The sequence below is a fragment of the Papaver somniferum genome, chromosome 7 (genome assembly GCF_003573695.1).
Source record: "Papaver somniferum cultivar HN1 chromosome 7, ASM357369v1, whole genome shotgun sequence".
In the NCBI taxonomy this organism is placed as follows: Eukaryota; Viridiplantae; Streptophyta; class Magnoliopsida; order Ranunculales; family Papaveraceae; genus Papaver; species Papaver somniferum.
In genome coordinates this window covers 262,599,962-262,614,517 of record NC_039364.1, presented here as the reverse complement: position 1 = coordinate 262,614,517, position 14,556 = coordinate 262,599,962, and the positions used below count along the sequence as shown (strand labels likewise).

Below are 14,556 nucleotides of genomic sequence, written 5' to 3'. Positions count from 1 at the left end.
AAGGACTGCTGGTAAGTTGTAATTAGCATGGGATACTACTTAACAGTTGGGGTTTGTGCCGGAGATAAGGGTAAGTATGGAATTAGCATTTTATGACATAAATACGTATTATCTTCCCAACAAAACTCTAACTCTAACAAAACTTACCAATCCCAATACAAAAAGTGAGTTATTAATCACTTCTTAACATATACTCTCTCCGTCCCTAATTAGATGATCTATACCATAAATAAGTGGAGTGATAGATTAATATTATTATAAGAAATATATAAAATTTGATAGCCATATTTATATTCATTAGATAGATGTTTTGAAATGCTTTCCGATGATACAAAGTTTACGAAAATCCGTTGTATAGTTTGAGAGATAAATCATTTCAAAATTTACTAGTAAATTTTAATTAGGTCATCTAATTAGGGACGGTAGTACGGTAGTATATGTGTATAAAAGTTAAGAAGACCCCATTATCAGCAGCAGCAGCATTCAAAATGGTTTCTATTATCATAACAATCCATATCAAACTTACCCACCTCTTCTTCCTTTACCTACACCACCTCCATTATTCCACATCTACAACTTCCTCCTCAAAACTGTACTAGTAATAACTACTACCGGTCATCAAAACCCCATGCATGTTCTAAAATCTCCATGGAAGCAGCAAATGAACCATCTTTCTTCTCCTCCTCCTGCATCTTCCTCTGATATCCAAGGTATGTAACTGTTTTCATTATAGTTTATATTTATGTGCATATATGTATATAAACTTGATCTCATGGCATTGATGAAGATTGAAAAAAGTAACCCATTTTGTCCCTTTTGTGAATGATCCAAGAAAAGTATATGAATTAGAAAACGTAATTGCTTTTTTGATTTCTGATGATAAAGTTGGAGAAAAAGATTTTGTTGTTGTTGATTTTTCCTTACTTGGTTAGATTCCAATTTGCAGTCTACTTAATCTTTATTTAGTAATTTCTGCCTTGTTTAGGAACTAGTGGGTATTTTCTCATTTGGTTGTAACTTTGCTTTATTTTGCCATACATTTAATTTCAGCAGCTTCAGAAGCCTTCCAGAAGAAATTAAGTTCGACTGTTACATCAACAGTTGTAGCAAAAAGACCAGATTCTGGTGGACAAGATGGGGCAGTAATACCCTTACTTGCAAATCATTTCCTAGTTGAGTTTGATGCTTCCCAACGAATTTTTCATTAAGATGTCAGACATCTCTCCGCAGCCTTCCAAAGAAGTTGCTAGAATGATTAAGAAGCAGTTAGTGCAGGAAAACCAAGAACTTCTATCAGATGAACAGTCTATGCAATACTGTGAACAAAATTTGTTAACAGCTAATCGTTGTAGTATTCCCCAGTGATCCGGGTTCGATCCCCGGAAACGGCGTTTTTACATTCTTTTTGATGATTTCTGTAAACAAATGAGCAGATTTAGGACCATATCCATCAAAACCATATAAGCTTAACTGTATATATACTTCTAAGATGCGCAAACTAGTCGTGACTTGCCCGTTCCAAGCTGGGAGTTGATTTGCATGGTCCGGGTGAAGCAGAGGGTACCGCGTTAGGCTGGCTTCACAGAGCAGCGATCACCTCCCCCTCCCTCTCCTGGCAGTGGAAGGATTACGAGTCCATTTTTTTTCCTCTCTTTTGCTTACTGCCTCAAAAGTAGCTAGTCCATTGTAAGCCATTGGCTTCCAACACATCTGGTTCTTTTTACTTTTTAATTCTTGTTATAAACTTTCCTTAATTGTGATTCCCAGCTCCAAATCCACCCATAACATATTATAGTGAAGAACACCAAATTAAGTTACTAGTAATGAATGTACATTAAACAAGTGGAGATGCAAATCTTCATTTTCACTTTTCATCCGATTCTTCTAAAGATGACAGTTTACAGACCTTTGCAGTCAGAGATCAGCTTCTATTGCTGATATGATTCAAGGAGGAAGATTATGCTTACAGTCGAGAAGGAATTTGTCTTATCAACAACAGCTGGAATGGAGTCTGCTTTGTAAAGAACTGGATCCAGCTCCTGAGCTTGTGGAAGAAGAAGAAGATGAGGTTTGAATCTTAGAAGATTATACTGTGCAGGAGGCGTACGAAGTTCAGTTGCAGGATAAGTCAAGCTGTAACTTTGAGAGATTCTTGTGGAGAAAAGACATCCCACCAAAGGTAAGTTTTATGCTTTGGGCAAATTTTCACAATTCTCTTCCGACTCAGGAGACCTCTGATCACATTTTCCTGAATTGTGACTATGCTAAAGAGGTGTGGAAATACTTTGTTCAGTCTTGTAATGTGAGTAGTGGTACTCATGGAACAGTTCTGGATTTGTTTGAGTTTTGGAATGGAGCGACTTTACAGGGAAGGTGCATAAAAGGATTTCACAGAGAATTCACCATTTATGGTTGGAAACATCTCCTTAAAGAAGACTTTCTCAAGTTGTGAAGATTATGTGAAGATTCTAATACTTAAGAGTTGTGTCAGCTACGTTTGATATTTCTAAGCCAGATTACTGTGGCCACTTGGCATTCCAGGATTATCTGTAGCACAAAGCTCATCCATCTTCTTGATGTACATTTCTGGCAAGTATTTTTTTTGGATGGACTAATACTGCAACACATGTCCACAAGTATCAAACTCCTTTTCATCTTTCATCTTCCACAGTTGTGTTAGTGCTCAAAGTGTAGCCGCTAATTGTTGCTTGATTGTTGCTATGTGCAGATATAAATAAAACAGTCGTTCAAAAACAAAAGCATAAATCTGAAAAGCTAGCTTTAAGAAAGCTGAGATGTAAAACATCTGAGCTTAGTTTTATTGCAGCATATATCACATGACTATCTGAGCTTAGTTTTATTTAGCTTAGTTTCTTCATCTTGTTTCTCTCCTCCATCCTCCACTTCATTTCAAGATCTCCCTGACGAGACATAGAGAGATGGGCATAACCACGCAAAATACTATTTACCAGACACAAGCTCAGCAAAGATAATGTAACTACTATATGTGCCAAAATTAGTTTACCTGCCTGGGACACATACAGATATGCTTGCAAGACCATACTTGGTTAAGAAAACTACAAAATCCAATGCATCAACCCAAGGAGCATAAGAATCGACAATTTCCCGATGGATGCGACCCTTCTCAGCCTTAAACTCTATAACAAACTTCAAAAAATAAAAGAGAAACCAGTATAGAGGTTAGTATAAATTCCAAAAATGAGTGTGGACTTGCAAATGACAGTCCATTTCAGAAAACAAGGCATAAACTATTGTAGAGGTTAGAATTAACTCTAAAAATGACTATCCATTCAACTGTACCTCTGAATCCTCCTCCTTTTTTTTTTATCAAAGTTATCAGGAGAGAAATCCTCAGGACGGTGTGAAATATCCTTCAACGGCTGCAACTTTACTTGTAGTTCTTTGTCTATAGAATTCTTAGGGCAGTTATACCGGTGTTCCAGCAACCCCATTCTATTTTTTATGTTTTTTTTGAGCTTGCACGAACTATCTTTAGAGTTTAGACAACAACTCTCTGAATCAAGCTGGGTATCAATCCACTCTTTCTGGTCATCCGAAAGAATTTCACTATGAGCTTCCATCATCTTGACAAAACTATGAATCATCTGCTCTCCGGCGATCATTTGAACAAATAGAGAAGAATAAAACACGTAATGAGTGCCGTTTATCAGTTGCGAACAATAACTAAAATCATGTAGCAAGGGATGGGAATGGAATACCTTAGCTTCTTTTTTTTTTGTATGCATAGCTAATCACAATCTGGGAAATGAAAATCTTAACAGTGACCGACACTTGTTCACCCTTCAATTTAGCATAAAGATCCTAAATATGAAAAAATTATATACATATAAATCACAGTTCAAATATTAAATGGATATTAGATAGATATGAGTTGCAGCTTAGAAACCCAATAAGACAGCATGGCTCTTCAGAGATAGTTAAAAACCCACATCAACTATTTGTAATGTGAAGTTCCATGTACAAATACCTCCTACCAGAGATAATTAGACGAACAACCAAAGGGAGGGAGTCCCTGTACGTTCTCCATGGAAGCGAAAATGTAGTTAGTTTTTTGCAGCTATTTCAATCTCGCTTTTCTTCTAATATTCCAAATCTAAACCACATTTCTTCAAATTGGAGCTAATATAATAAAATTAAATGCTTTAACTTGTTGTTTAGCTCCAACATTTCACTCAAAGTCGATGTAGTTAGAAAGATATTAGGAAAAAGAAGAGCTTGAAATAGTTGCCAAAATTCCTCGAATGGTCGCAAAAAGCTTTTAACTATTTCTACTTCTTGATTTTCAATTTCTTCAAATCTAACTCAAACTTCTTCAAATTGGAGCCAAAATCATTCAATTACACTACACAGTAACTGTAATTTACTAGAATTTGATTATAATAGCTTAAGATTAAGATGACCAATGAATTTGAATAAATTCAAAAATATTTACAAAAAAGTCCAATTTTCAGTCGCCCCCAACTGGTGCAGCAGTCATCTAGTATTCTAAAATATAACTAGATGACTGCTGCAGCAGTGTGGGCCGACCAAGAAATGGACTTAGTTGCTTAACCAAGCACGTTCTGATGGAATATTTGTGTCAAAGGATGTGAAAATTAAATTCCAAACAGTTTAAAACAATCTACAAGGCTACGCCTCAATACCTAACAGAAATCGGATGTGATAAATACTCGTGTGATAGGGTTATCCATCCTCTGTTTTTAGAAAACACATTTTCTAAATGTGAAATTTGTTAGAGGCTACTGGGATAAAAGTTTAATCGATGGGGCACTTCTATGTTATCTTTAGATTAAATCGGAATGGATTTTTCTCTCATTAACTCCTTCAAATGGATTTTTCAAATCTGAGATATTTTTCTTTCCATTTTGAATGAAAATGATGAATAAATCAATCCCGGTAGTAACTGAAGAAATTTGATGATCAATTTATTCGATTATCTCCAATTTTATGGAATTGTAAAATAAAAAAAACTAATTTCAAATTAAGGGAAAATTAGGTTTTCAGATTATTACCTTGAGGAGGCAATAATCAGTATATACTGCTTCTTGATTCGCATAGATAGGGTGTCACAGTTTCTTGCATATCTGGAAAATTTGTCCAACCTTTGAGAGCTTCATCGATCTTTCTCGACCTGGATTGTATGGAAAATTAACATCAAACTGTAAAATTTGGGTGTTTAATTTTGATTATTGTATCTCCCCTCTCTCTCTCTCTCTCTCTCTATATATATATATATATATATATATATATATATATATATAGATTTAGATATAGATATAAACGTAAAATTAAATCTACCATTATTTCACAGAAACTGTAATATAAAATACCATAACCCAGATAAAACGAAATAAGAAAATCGACGAGAAAAGGCATAGAGTGAGATTGATCTGGAGGCAGAGGTTCTCTCACCATTCAGAATCGAGATCCAGCTCAGCAATTTTTTTCTCCTCTCTGTTTTCTCTTGTTTCTTTATTATCTTTCTCTTTTGAACCTGTGTTCTTGATTTGCTTTTCGAATGTGCCATGGTTTCCTTCTCGCTGTTTTGAGAAGAGGCGATATTTAGATTATACAATTAATTGTACGCCTAGGATTTAGCGAATATTTACTAAATTCACCTTACCAACGTATTTGGTTCGGGCCTTCGGGGTACATTTTTTTCACAAAATTGGTTAAAAAGATCAAAATCAACAATTTTTGGGTGAAATGGAAAGTTAGATTTTGATACTGTTTAAATGGACAAAAATGTAAAAATAGCCAGGATGTAACCAGTTTCATCGTGATCATTTTCAAATATTTTTTCTTATTTTTAATTTACACAGGATGTATCCAGTTTCATCCTTGCCATTTTAAATTTAAGCCAAACTATTTTTTACTCGTCCATTTGAACCGTGATTTAAAAATATTTGGACAAATGACCCATTTTCCACAGTTTTTTCTCTTTCTTTCTTTTTCGGCTAATTGACTTTTTTTTTCAATCCAAAATCCCAAGATCAATCCAAAAATTAATCCTGGTTCGGGAATATATTTTTTGAAGATCAAAATAAGCTCTGAGGATCGGGGATACTTTTGAGTCAACTTATTAGTGCATTTTTCATATGAATCAATAGTTTTTTTACTAGATTCATCATCTTCCTCAATATAATCCTGCTTACGGATGTTCATACTATAATTTTATTTCATTTTTGTCGATTGAGTATGTTTAATAACTTGGTTTTTCATTGATTTTAATATAAGATTCATGATTTGCTAATCTTTCCTTTCTCCTCTTGTGTGTTTGCATTTTGAAAGTTTTCTCTAATAGCTTTTGCCAAAGTTTGTGTTGTCATCATTGCTTTTGCAGAATATGTCTTTAAGCTTTTGCTTAATGGTTTGGTTTGTGGAGGATTCAAAGCTTTTGCACAAGGTACCAAGATTAAGAAGTTTCAGTCTCGATTCAACTCTTTCAAACTCAGTAGATACATATTCCGCTCTTTGCACGATTCAAAAAATTTCAAATCTCGTAAAGTCAGCCGCATGCAGCTATTTTCTTTCCTGACTTTACTCCTTCTGTTATATGTCAACCAAATTAAGTTCCAAAATAGGAAAAATTCCGCATATTCTTGTTACAACATTTTAGCAAGAAAATATATTCCCAGTTATCTACCATAACCATATCTTTTCAATCTTACTCTATGTACCTTTCCAATATCCACATCATATACCCCGTCAAACTAAATAGTAGTTTCAACACTAAAAAATTTTGTTTATCTGAGATCATCTTATTTTTTCCTCTCTATAGTCCAAATTGTTTCGTAATGGAAGAAGGAAACTCTAGTCAAGTTGGTGAAGTGGTGAAAAAATTCAAGAAAGCTACTTTAGATCTTGGGGATACAAATGAAGTGGTGGTAGTTAATCAGAGCAAACACAATTAAGAAAAATTTGATGCGGATTGGGGGGCAAGTGCAATTGGAAAAATTATCATTGAAGTAATAATGAATTACGACACAGTGGAGAAATTTATCACTTTTACATGGCCTTTTCTAACAAAGATAACTTGAGGATTGTAGAGGTGGAACCTAATTTGATGATTTTCTTAGTGAATGGGAACTTTTGAATAAAGTTACAGAAGAAAGACCTTGGAACATCAATAAATATCCCTTAATTGTTCATGACTACATTCCTGGCATGATCTATACTGAGAAGCACTGGGGATTTCAGCAATGCTGGATTCAACTCAAATATTTCTTGCCAGAACATATGAATGTCTCTCCGGTCACCAAGATAAGAGAAATCATGGGAGAAGTTACTGTTATTGAACCTAATGATGCATTTCCAATAGGTAGTGATCCAGTAAGGTTTGTGTCAATGTGGATATGTCAATGCCTTTAAGGAGGGGTGTTAAGTGTATCACCAATACAATGGGTAACTAAATGGCAAAAAAAAATTCTTTGAACGTCAATCTAAGAACATCTACACAGAGTGTTATATTATTAATCACTCCAGATGAGCATGTAAGGATGCAGCTATTTATTTGAAGAAAATCCATGAAAAACCTTATTTCTTTGGCAAGGTTAATAATATTTGCAAATGTATCACAGCTATGTCTTCAAATAATTCTACTGCAAAAAATAATCCAAGAAAATTTGTGAAGACAGTTGCCTTTGTTCCTCCTAAAGATGGCGATATTATCAATTTAGATTTTCTATCTAAAATGGATGATACTGATGCTGATGAAGATTGTAAAATGGGAAAGCGTCACAGAACTGCAACTGAAACCACTGAAATTCCTTTGATAACTGAGACTTCTTTGCAGAGTACCTTGTTGAAATCCTCCATAATCACCAAGACTACTCAAAGGGTCATAACTGGAGAAAACCAAAATGCTAGCACTAATGAGGGGAGTCGGGTACTTATTTTCTTAAAACATCTTCTATTTTTTAACTCCTCTCATTTATATTTGTTTTTACGCATCATTGTGTTCTTGTTTATATTAATCTTTGCATTAATTTTTTTTCTGGGGTTTTTTTCATAATTTAATCAATAGCATTAATAGTTCACACATAGTTTCTACATTCACATTTAATTTTCCATGCATACTTAGATTAATATTTCACGTTGAAAAATAGAAGTTAGTATTTAGCTATTTTTGCAGTCACTAATATTTGTTATCATGAAAGTATTGTCATGGAATGTTCAAGGTTTTAAAGGTTCTAGTACTAGGGATCATATTAGGGATCTTACTAGGACACAAAATCCTGATATATTTTTCTTATGTGAAACTAAACTCAATGAATCTAAAATGAAACCTCTTGTATGTTTCTATCAATTTCCAAATGTGAGATACATATCTTCAGTATGGCTATCTGGGGGTCTTACTATTATGTAGAAAAATGGTTTGTCTTGTGAACTCATGTGCAGTGAAAACAACATGTTTCACTTAGTTATTCAAGATAATCCAAGCCAGCCAGAATGGTTACTTTCTTGTATGTACGGGTATGGAAATGGTCAAAGGACAAAAGAGCAATGAGATTTCATTGAAGAAACATGAAAGAATGTAGATAGTCCTTGATGTTTATTGGGTGACTTGAATATTCATCTCTCAAATTCTGGTGTTTCTTCTTCTTCTAATGATGGGCAAATTACTTTTATGCTTCATGATATTGGTTTAGAAGACTTGGGTTTCATTGGTCATGAACACACTTGGAAAAGTAATAATTTGGGAACTGGTAAAAAAAGATCCTGGATAGACTTGGCACTTGGTAATGCAGCCTGGAATGCTACTTTTCCATCTTCAAAGATTTTACATTTAAGCCAAATGGGTAGTGATTACTGCCCAATTATGCTCATAACTGACTACAACCAGCATAAATTGTGGAAGCCTTTTAAGTTCTTTCAAACTTGGTTAAATGATAAGAAGTGTGCAGTTGAGATAGCTAAGGCTTGGAGTAAACAAGTTCAAGGATCAACAACTTTCAAACTCACTAAGAAAATGCAATTCACAATAATAGCTCTTTCTAAGTGGAACAGAAAGCACTTTGGTGAAATTAATCTAAAAGTTGACAATCTTCAAAAGCAGTTATCAGATATTCAGTCTCTTCCCCATTCACAAGAAAATACCTCCAAGTCTTTTCAGGTAAATGAAGAACTCCAAAGATGGCATCACATTCGGAATGAGTTTAATAAACAAAAGGTCAGAGATAATTTTCTTAAAGAGATGGATAATAATACAAAATATTTCCATACAGTTAATAAAAGAAAAGGAGGAAGAAACAACATTGATTCTTTTAAGGATATGAATGGAAATTGGTTACAAACCAGAGATCAGCAGGCCAAACTTCTCACATATAATTTCCAAGAAACCAGCACTTCTACAAACCCTCACTTAATCAGTACAATCATATAAATAATATTATCACTGAAGAAGAAAACATATTACCTGTAGTTATACCATCTAATGATGAAATTTTCTCTGTTCTTAAAAGCATGAAAAATTGGTCAGATCCTGGTCCTGAGGGTTTTCAAGCTGGTTTCCATAAATATCAATGGAACATAGTTGGAGATGATGTTTATGATTGTAGATGGGGAAAAACGATTTGCTGGATTTTACGGAATTGAAGAGTCGACCGTGTGGAGACTCCTTGAACCTAGCGAAATATTGAACCTCATACAGATGCACTGCAAGAAGGGAGTGCTTTAAGTTCGAGAGATCAATCTGTAAGACTCCGTCCTAAACCAAGAACAATGGCCATTCCAGAGTCAATTCAGTCACAAGAGAGGATAGGTTGATCTGTAAGAGGGAAGCTGAGAAATGTGTGAGACCAATGGTGATCTGAGATTGTAGGTATGTTGTGAATTCATCGTAAGAACGCTATGAATGATTGAATTTTGCTCAATTGAGAGTGATTGCTCAGACGATGAGTTTGTGTAGACGAAATATTGTCTGTATGAACTTGCCGAGAAGTTCCTTGTTTAGACGAATGTTCGAGTATTCGAATCTTGTCCTTTCAATCATGATTCAGAGACATTTTATAATGCCAGAGTTGAAAAAACCATGATCCCATGAAGTATGATAGTTGCTGGAATCAGAAAGTGGGGAAGTGGGAAATCGTGTTAAAACCAGTTGCTCATCGTGCGGAGACTTGGTTAATTTTCCACCCACTACTTTGCTGACTCTTCCAACTGATTGCACGACTTGCTCACATTCTCGTCGTGGGTGAACACACGTTCCGTAGACCGCCAGACCAAAACCCTAGTTAATATCCCCCCATGTGACACGATTAATATCTCGTGATTGTGGAGTCAGTTGATGACTTTATGGGACGATGAGTCCATGTATTGCTGAGTTGAACATGATTTGCAAATGTTCTGAAACTCATGAATCAAATATGTCTGCTGAGACGAGGTATTATTATGTTGATTACCTAAGACGAGCAAAATGTGTTGCTGAATTGTTGAATATTGATAGTTGAACCAATATTTTTGAATCTAAGCAAATAGGTTCGAGCAAATATTGCCGGTTTGAGCGAATATTGCTCATTTGATGAATTGTTGGTAGCAGGACCAAATAAAATATTAATTTAAGATACCACTGCTGGGTCAAGTATAATAAATAAAAGTGTTGATCACGGGATCAACATAAAATTATTAGTATTTGAATCCGCTCAGAATCATGTTTTTGCAGAGTTCTGGATTCAAAACCCTAACTTTAATGAAATGATGATTTATTGAAAATCAACTGCAGAATGAAGCAGGGACCGGCTACATGGGATGATGACTCCACCATGTAATGCCCAGATGCTCGAATGAGCAAAATACCAAAGTCTCTTGAGGACCAGTTGGTGAAAGAATGATTAAATGATGGTTTAATCATTTATTAAAATAATGCTCGTGTGAGGGACAGATAATAAAACTTAGCCATGAAAAGATGAGGGACCAACCAAGAGGTCATGAGACCGACTCCTGGTGGCCCAATTGATGGTCATTTTAGCAAACTCTTAATTGTTTGAAAAGAGTTTGAACTAGGGGTGTCAACGGGTCTGGGTCCTCCCGGGTATCACAAGACCCGGAACCTACTTATAAAGGTCGGATCCGGGTCCTAACGGTTCCGAGTCCGGTTCCTACACTTGTGGACCCAGAACCGGACCCGTTTAAATACCCAGGTACCCGCCGGTCCCGGGTACCCATTTGGTCTTAAGAAAACTATTAAAAAAACCTCAAAAACTTAATATTTGTCTCTTTTTGGCTTGCATTTGAATAACTTTTATAAAATTTATTATTATTTCTTATTAATGTACTAAATAAAGATTAAATGTAAGAGAAAAATTTAAAACGAGTAAACAAAGCTAAAACTAGCAAAAACATGAATAAAAGTAGAGCTGGCAAACGGGCGGGCCGGGGCTGGCTTGTTACGGGTTACACGGGTTCGGGTTAACACAGGTCAAAACCTGCGGGTCGATATTCTTCACGGGTGGTCATTTCTCAACTCGCGCCCGTAACGGGTAAAGCTTGCGGGTTCACGGGTTACCCGGCTTGTTTAGTTTAAAACAAAATTAAAGCTTAATTTTAATTAAAACAAAATTAAAGCTTAATTTAACGAATAAAGTTCTCAAAAACATCACCACCCATAGCTTAATCACCAAAAAAAAAAACATCACCACAATTAGAAATTTTAGATTACAGATTCAATTTTATGTTGAAAGAAAAGGAAACTGAACTTACAAAAATCTGAAAAATCCCAGTCATACATCCAATTTGTTTCTGCAGATCTGAGCTATCTTCTGTTAGGGCTTGAAGAAGCTTAGCAGACATTACCACTTCTTTCTTTCTCTAATATCTTCAAAAAAGAAAAATTGTATTTTCCCAACAGATTCTTCAGTTTTAAGCAAAACCCAAATCAGAAAAATCAAGTCTTTGTCGACGACATGAAAGAAGAATCGTATGCTAGTCTCACTATCCATACTATAGCTCCATTACAGTGTTTTTGAGAATTATTTTTCTGTTTTCAGTTCTTCTTGACAAACCCCTTTATCCACATACTGGCAATGATCATGACCACTAAGGCACTAACCCAATATTCCAATTCCAAACAACATCATGATGAATATCTCTGAAGCAGAAAGAAATTATTAGTTATAGAACAGACCCCAAGAAAGAAAGAAAGAATTTTTGGTCTGGGGGTTTGTTACTTCAATAACCCCAGAGTTTAACTACTATAACCACATGTATACGAGCATTCCTTATAATCAAAACCCATTATCTCAGACTAATACATGACACCATCACTCATTTTCAAAACCCCACAAAATCAACAAAAAATTCATCTACAAATACAAACATTCTTTGATAGAAACTAAACCAAATTCCATTTTATAAACATCAATTTCAACACCACAAAATTAACTAAAAAATCCTCTTCAAACACCAAACCAAATTCCATCTTCTAAACAGGAAAATTCAGTCAGCTCATCAAATCAGTAAACAAAAAATCCAGAAAATCAAAACCCTAATCAGTAAAAACCCCAAATCAACACTAATCTAAAAATTTTAAAAAATCAGAAAAAAAAAATCAAAGATGGTGTAAATAGAAAGAGAGACAAAGAGAAGGAGAAGAAAAATCCTCACCAGGATCGCACTGCGTGAAAAATGCTTCCACATCTACACCACGCAAAACAGAAACAAACATTAAAAACCAAAACCCATAAACCCTAAAATTCAAAACAAAATAAAAAAATAAAATAAAAATCAAACAAGAAATTGAAGAGTCAAACACTAACCAGAAGTGATAGCTTTAATCATCCCGGCTCTTCTACCTTTAAAATCCCTAAAAACTTCTTCTACTGTTCTTGGGTTATACTGTCCACCATTTCCATCCATCTCTTCAAAATTCCGGAAAGTCGATTACCATTACAAACACCCAGATCCCCTTTCAATTCACGACTTCTTCATCTTCTTTGTACTTAATTAATTAAATTCAATAACACCATTACAAACACCCACAAAACCTTTCCCCTCAACTCTCTGCCCCAATCTCACCATTATAATCTCTAATTACCAGCCGAAGAACGCAGAGAATAAGAGAAGGAGCAGAAGAAAAAAAAGAGAAGGAAAGAGAACGATGTCTCTTTAGTTAGTTTTAGGTTTAACCTTTTATACCTTAAACCTAGGGATAGGACTAACCCTAGATAATCTGACGGTCAAGATTAAATAAAAATTAGTAATTAGGTATTGTAGACGGGTTAACGGGCTGAACCCGCGGATTTACGGGCCGGGACGGGTTAACCCGTTTACTCACAAGCCGGCATTTCTCCAACCTTAACCCGACTTGTTTAGACACCAGCCGAGCCGGGTGCGGGTTTTTCACGGGTCGGGCCGGGCAAACCCGCGGGTTTTGGCTTGTTTGCTAGCTCTAAATAAAAGTATGAATAAACGGGTAATTACCCGTCGGGTCCTAAGTTGCTAATGGGTCCAACTTTAGGACCCGGAACTGGACCCAAGTCTACCGGATCCGGTTCCGGTTCCGGGTAATGGGTACCCATTAACATCCCTAGTTTGAACCTAATATGAGCAATTGAGCAAATTAGGTTAAAATAGTTAAAACATGTGGGACCGGCCACTTGCAAGCCTCAGGGCCACCCTTGGTAGGTCAAGGGGATGCGCCCGTGTCACCATGGTATTCGTGTCTCAGTCCTAAGAGTTTTGATATTTTCCGCTGCGCGTTTGAGCAACATTTCGAGAAAATATGCAGAATTCTGGGTTTTGCTGAAACTAGGAAAAACACATGAGATAATGAAAAATAATTAATAAAATAGGGAATTGCAAGGTGTGGGACCGGCCACGGCTAGGGCATGTCCGGCCGGCCGGATGACAGTATGTATATATATATATTATTCAAACTTACGTGAGTTTCACGTTAAATTATGTATATACTTTTGTAAAATCAATATTTTGATTTTGAACAACTGGTGAAAATAGACAATTATACATGGTGAAATAATGTATGTATGTGAGTTTTCACAATTGTAGAATGGACGTCTGCCCAATTTTTGAAAAACCAGTGGATGTTAAAATTCACGTGGGTTGTTCATGGTTTTATGAAAATCAAGTCATGATTTTGAATAATGAATCTTGCTCGTCTTTGCAGGTTTGAAGGAACGAGTAAGTTTTTCGAAATTCCGACGTTATAATCACTATAACTAGTGAAATTGTAAATAGGTAAGAGTTGGATTGTTACCATTTTTATTGCGTGTTTGTTATCGGTACATCCATGACTCCATGTCTTTCGCCTCAGATAGTGGCGACTTCTGGTTACAACCACCCTTCTGGATATTCCGGCGAACGCTCCATAAATATGAAGTCAAAGATGAAGACTTCTGCGGATGTTCATGCCGAGGTGAATCAACCTTTCAGAGACGCTGGAAAGCTGGTACTTTGTATGTCTCTCGATCATCTGGAAGTCGTCCCTTATCAGTAGAAGCACTGACGACTTCAGCAAATGAGAATATCGGCTGAAGATGAAGTCAGGATTTGCGTTGA

The 14,556-nt window shown here is 35.6% G+C and overlaps 1 protein-coding gene and 1 long non-coding RNA gene across 3 annotated transcripts; one reads left to right on the top strand and one right to left on the bottom strand.

The window, feature by feature from the left end:
* Window positions 1-2,315: 2,315 nt before the first annotated feature.
* LOC113300281 lies at window positions 2,316-5,577 on the bottom strand. 2 transcript variants are annotated; one of them, XR_003335662.1, is made up of 6 exons: window positions 5,455-5,577; window positions 5,055-5,173; window positions 3,741-3,843; window positions 3,322-3,626; window positions 3,026-3,168; window positions 2,316-2,921 (listed from the first exon to the last, which is right to left on the bottom strand). It is a non-coding gene; the product is annotated as an uncharacterized LOC113300281 (long non-coding RNA). The 2 variants fall into 2 exon arrangements; XR_003335661.1 differs by having other exon boundaries at window positions 2,316-3,168.
* Window positions 5,578-8,671: 3,094 nt separating this feature from the next.
* Window positions 8,672-9,427, top strand: LOC113296476. The gene has a single exon (XM_026544784.1). It carries the CDS (start codon window positions 8,672-8,674, stop codon window positions 9,425-9,427), a length of 756 nt encoding a protein of 251 aa, XP_026400569.1.
* Window positions 9,428-14,556: the final 5,129 nt, after the last annotated feature.

Bases quoted from the DNA above. Each gene is read 5' to 3' on its own strand.
- LOC113296476 (XM_026544784.1), top strand. From the start codon at position 8,672: ATGCTTCATGATATTGGTTTAGAAGACTTGGGTTTCATTGGTCATGAA.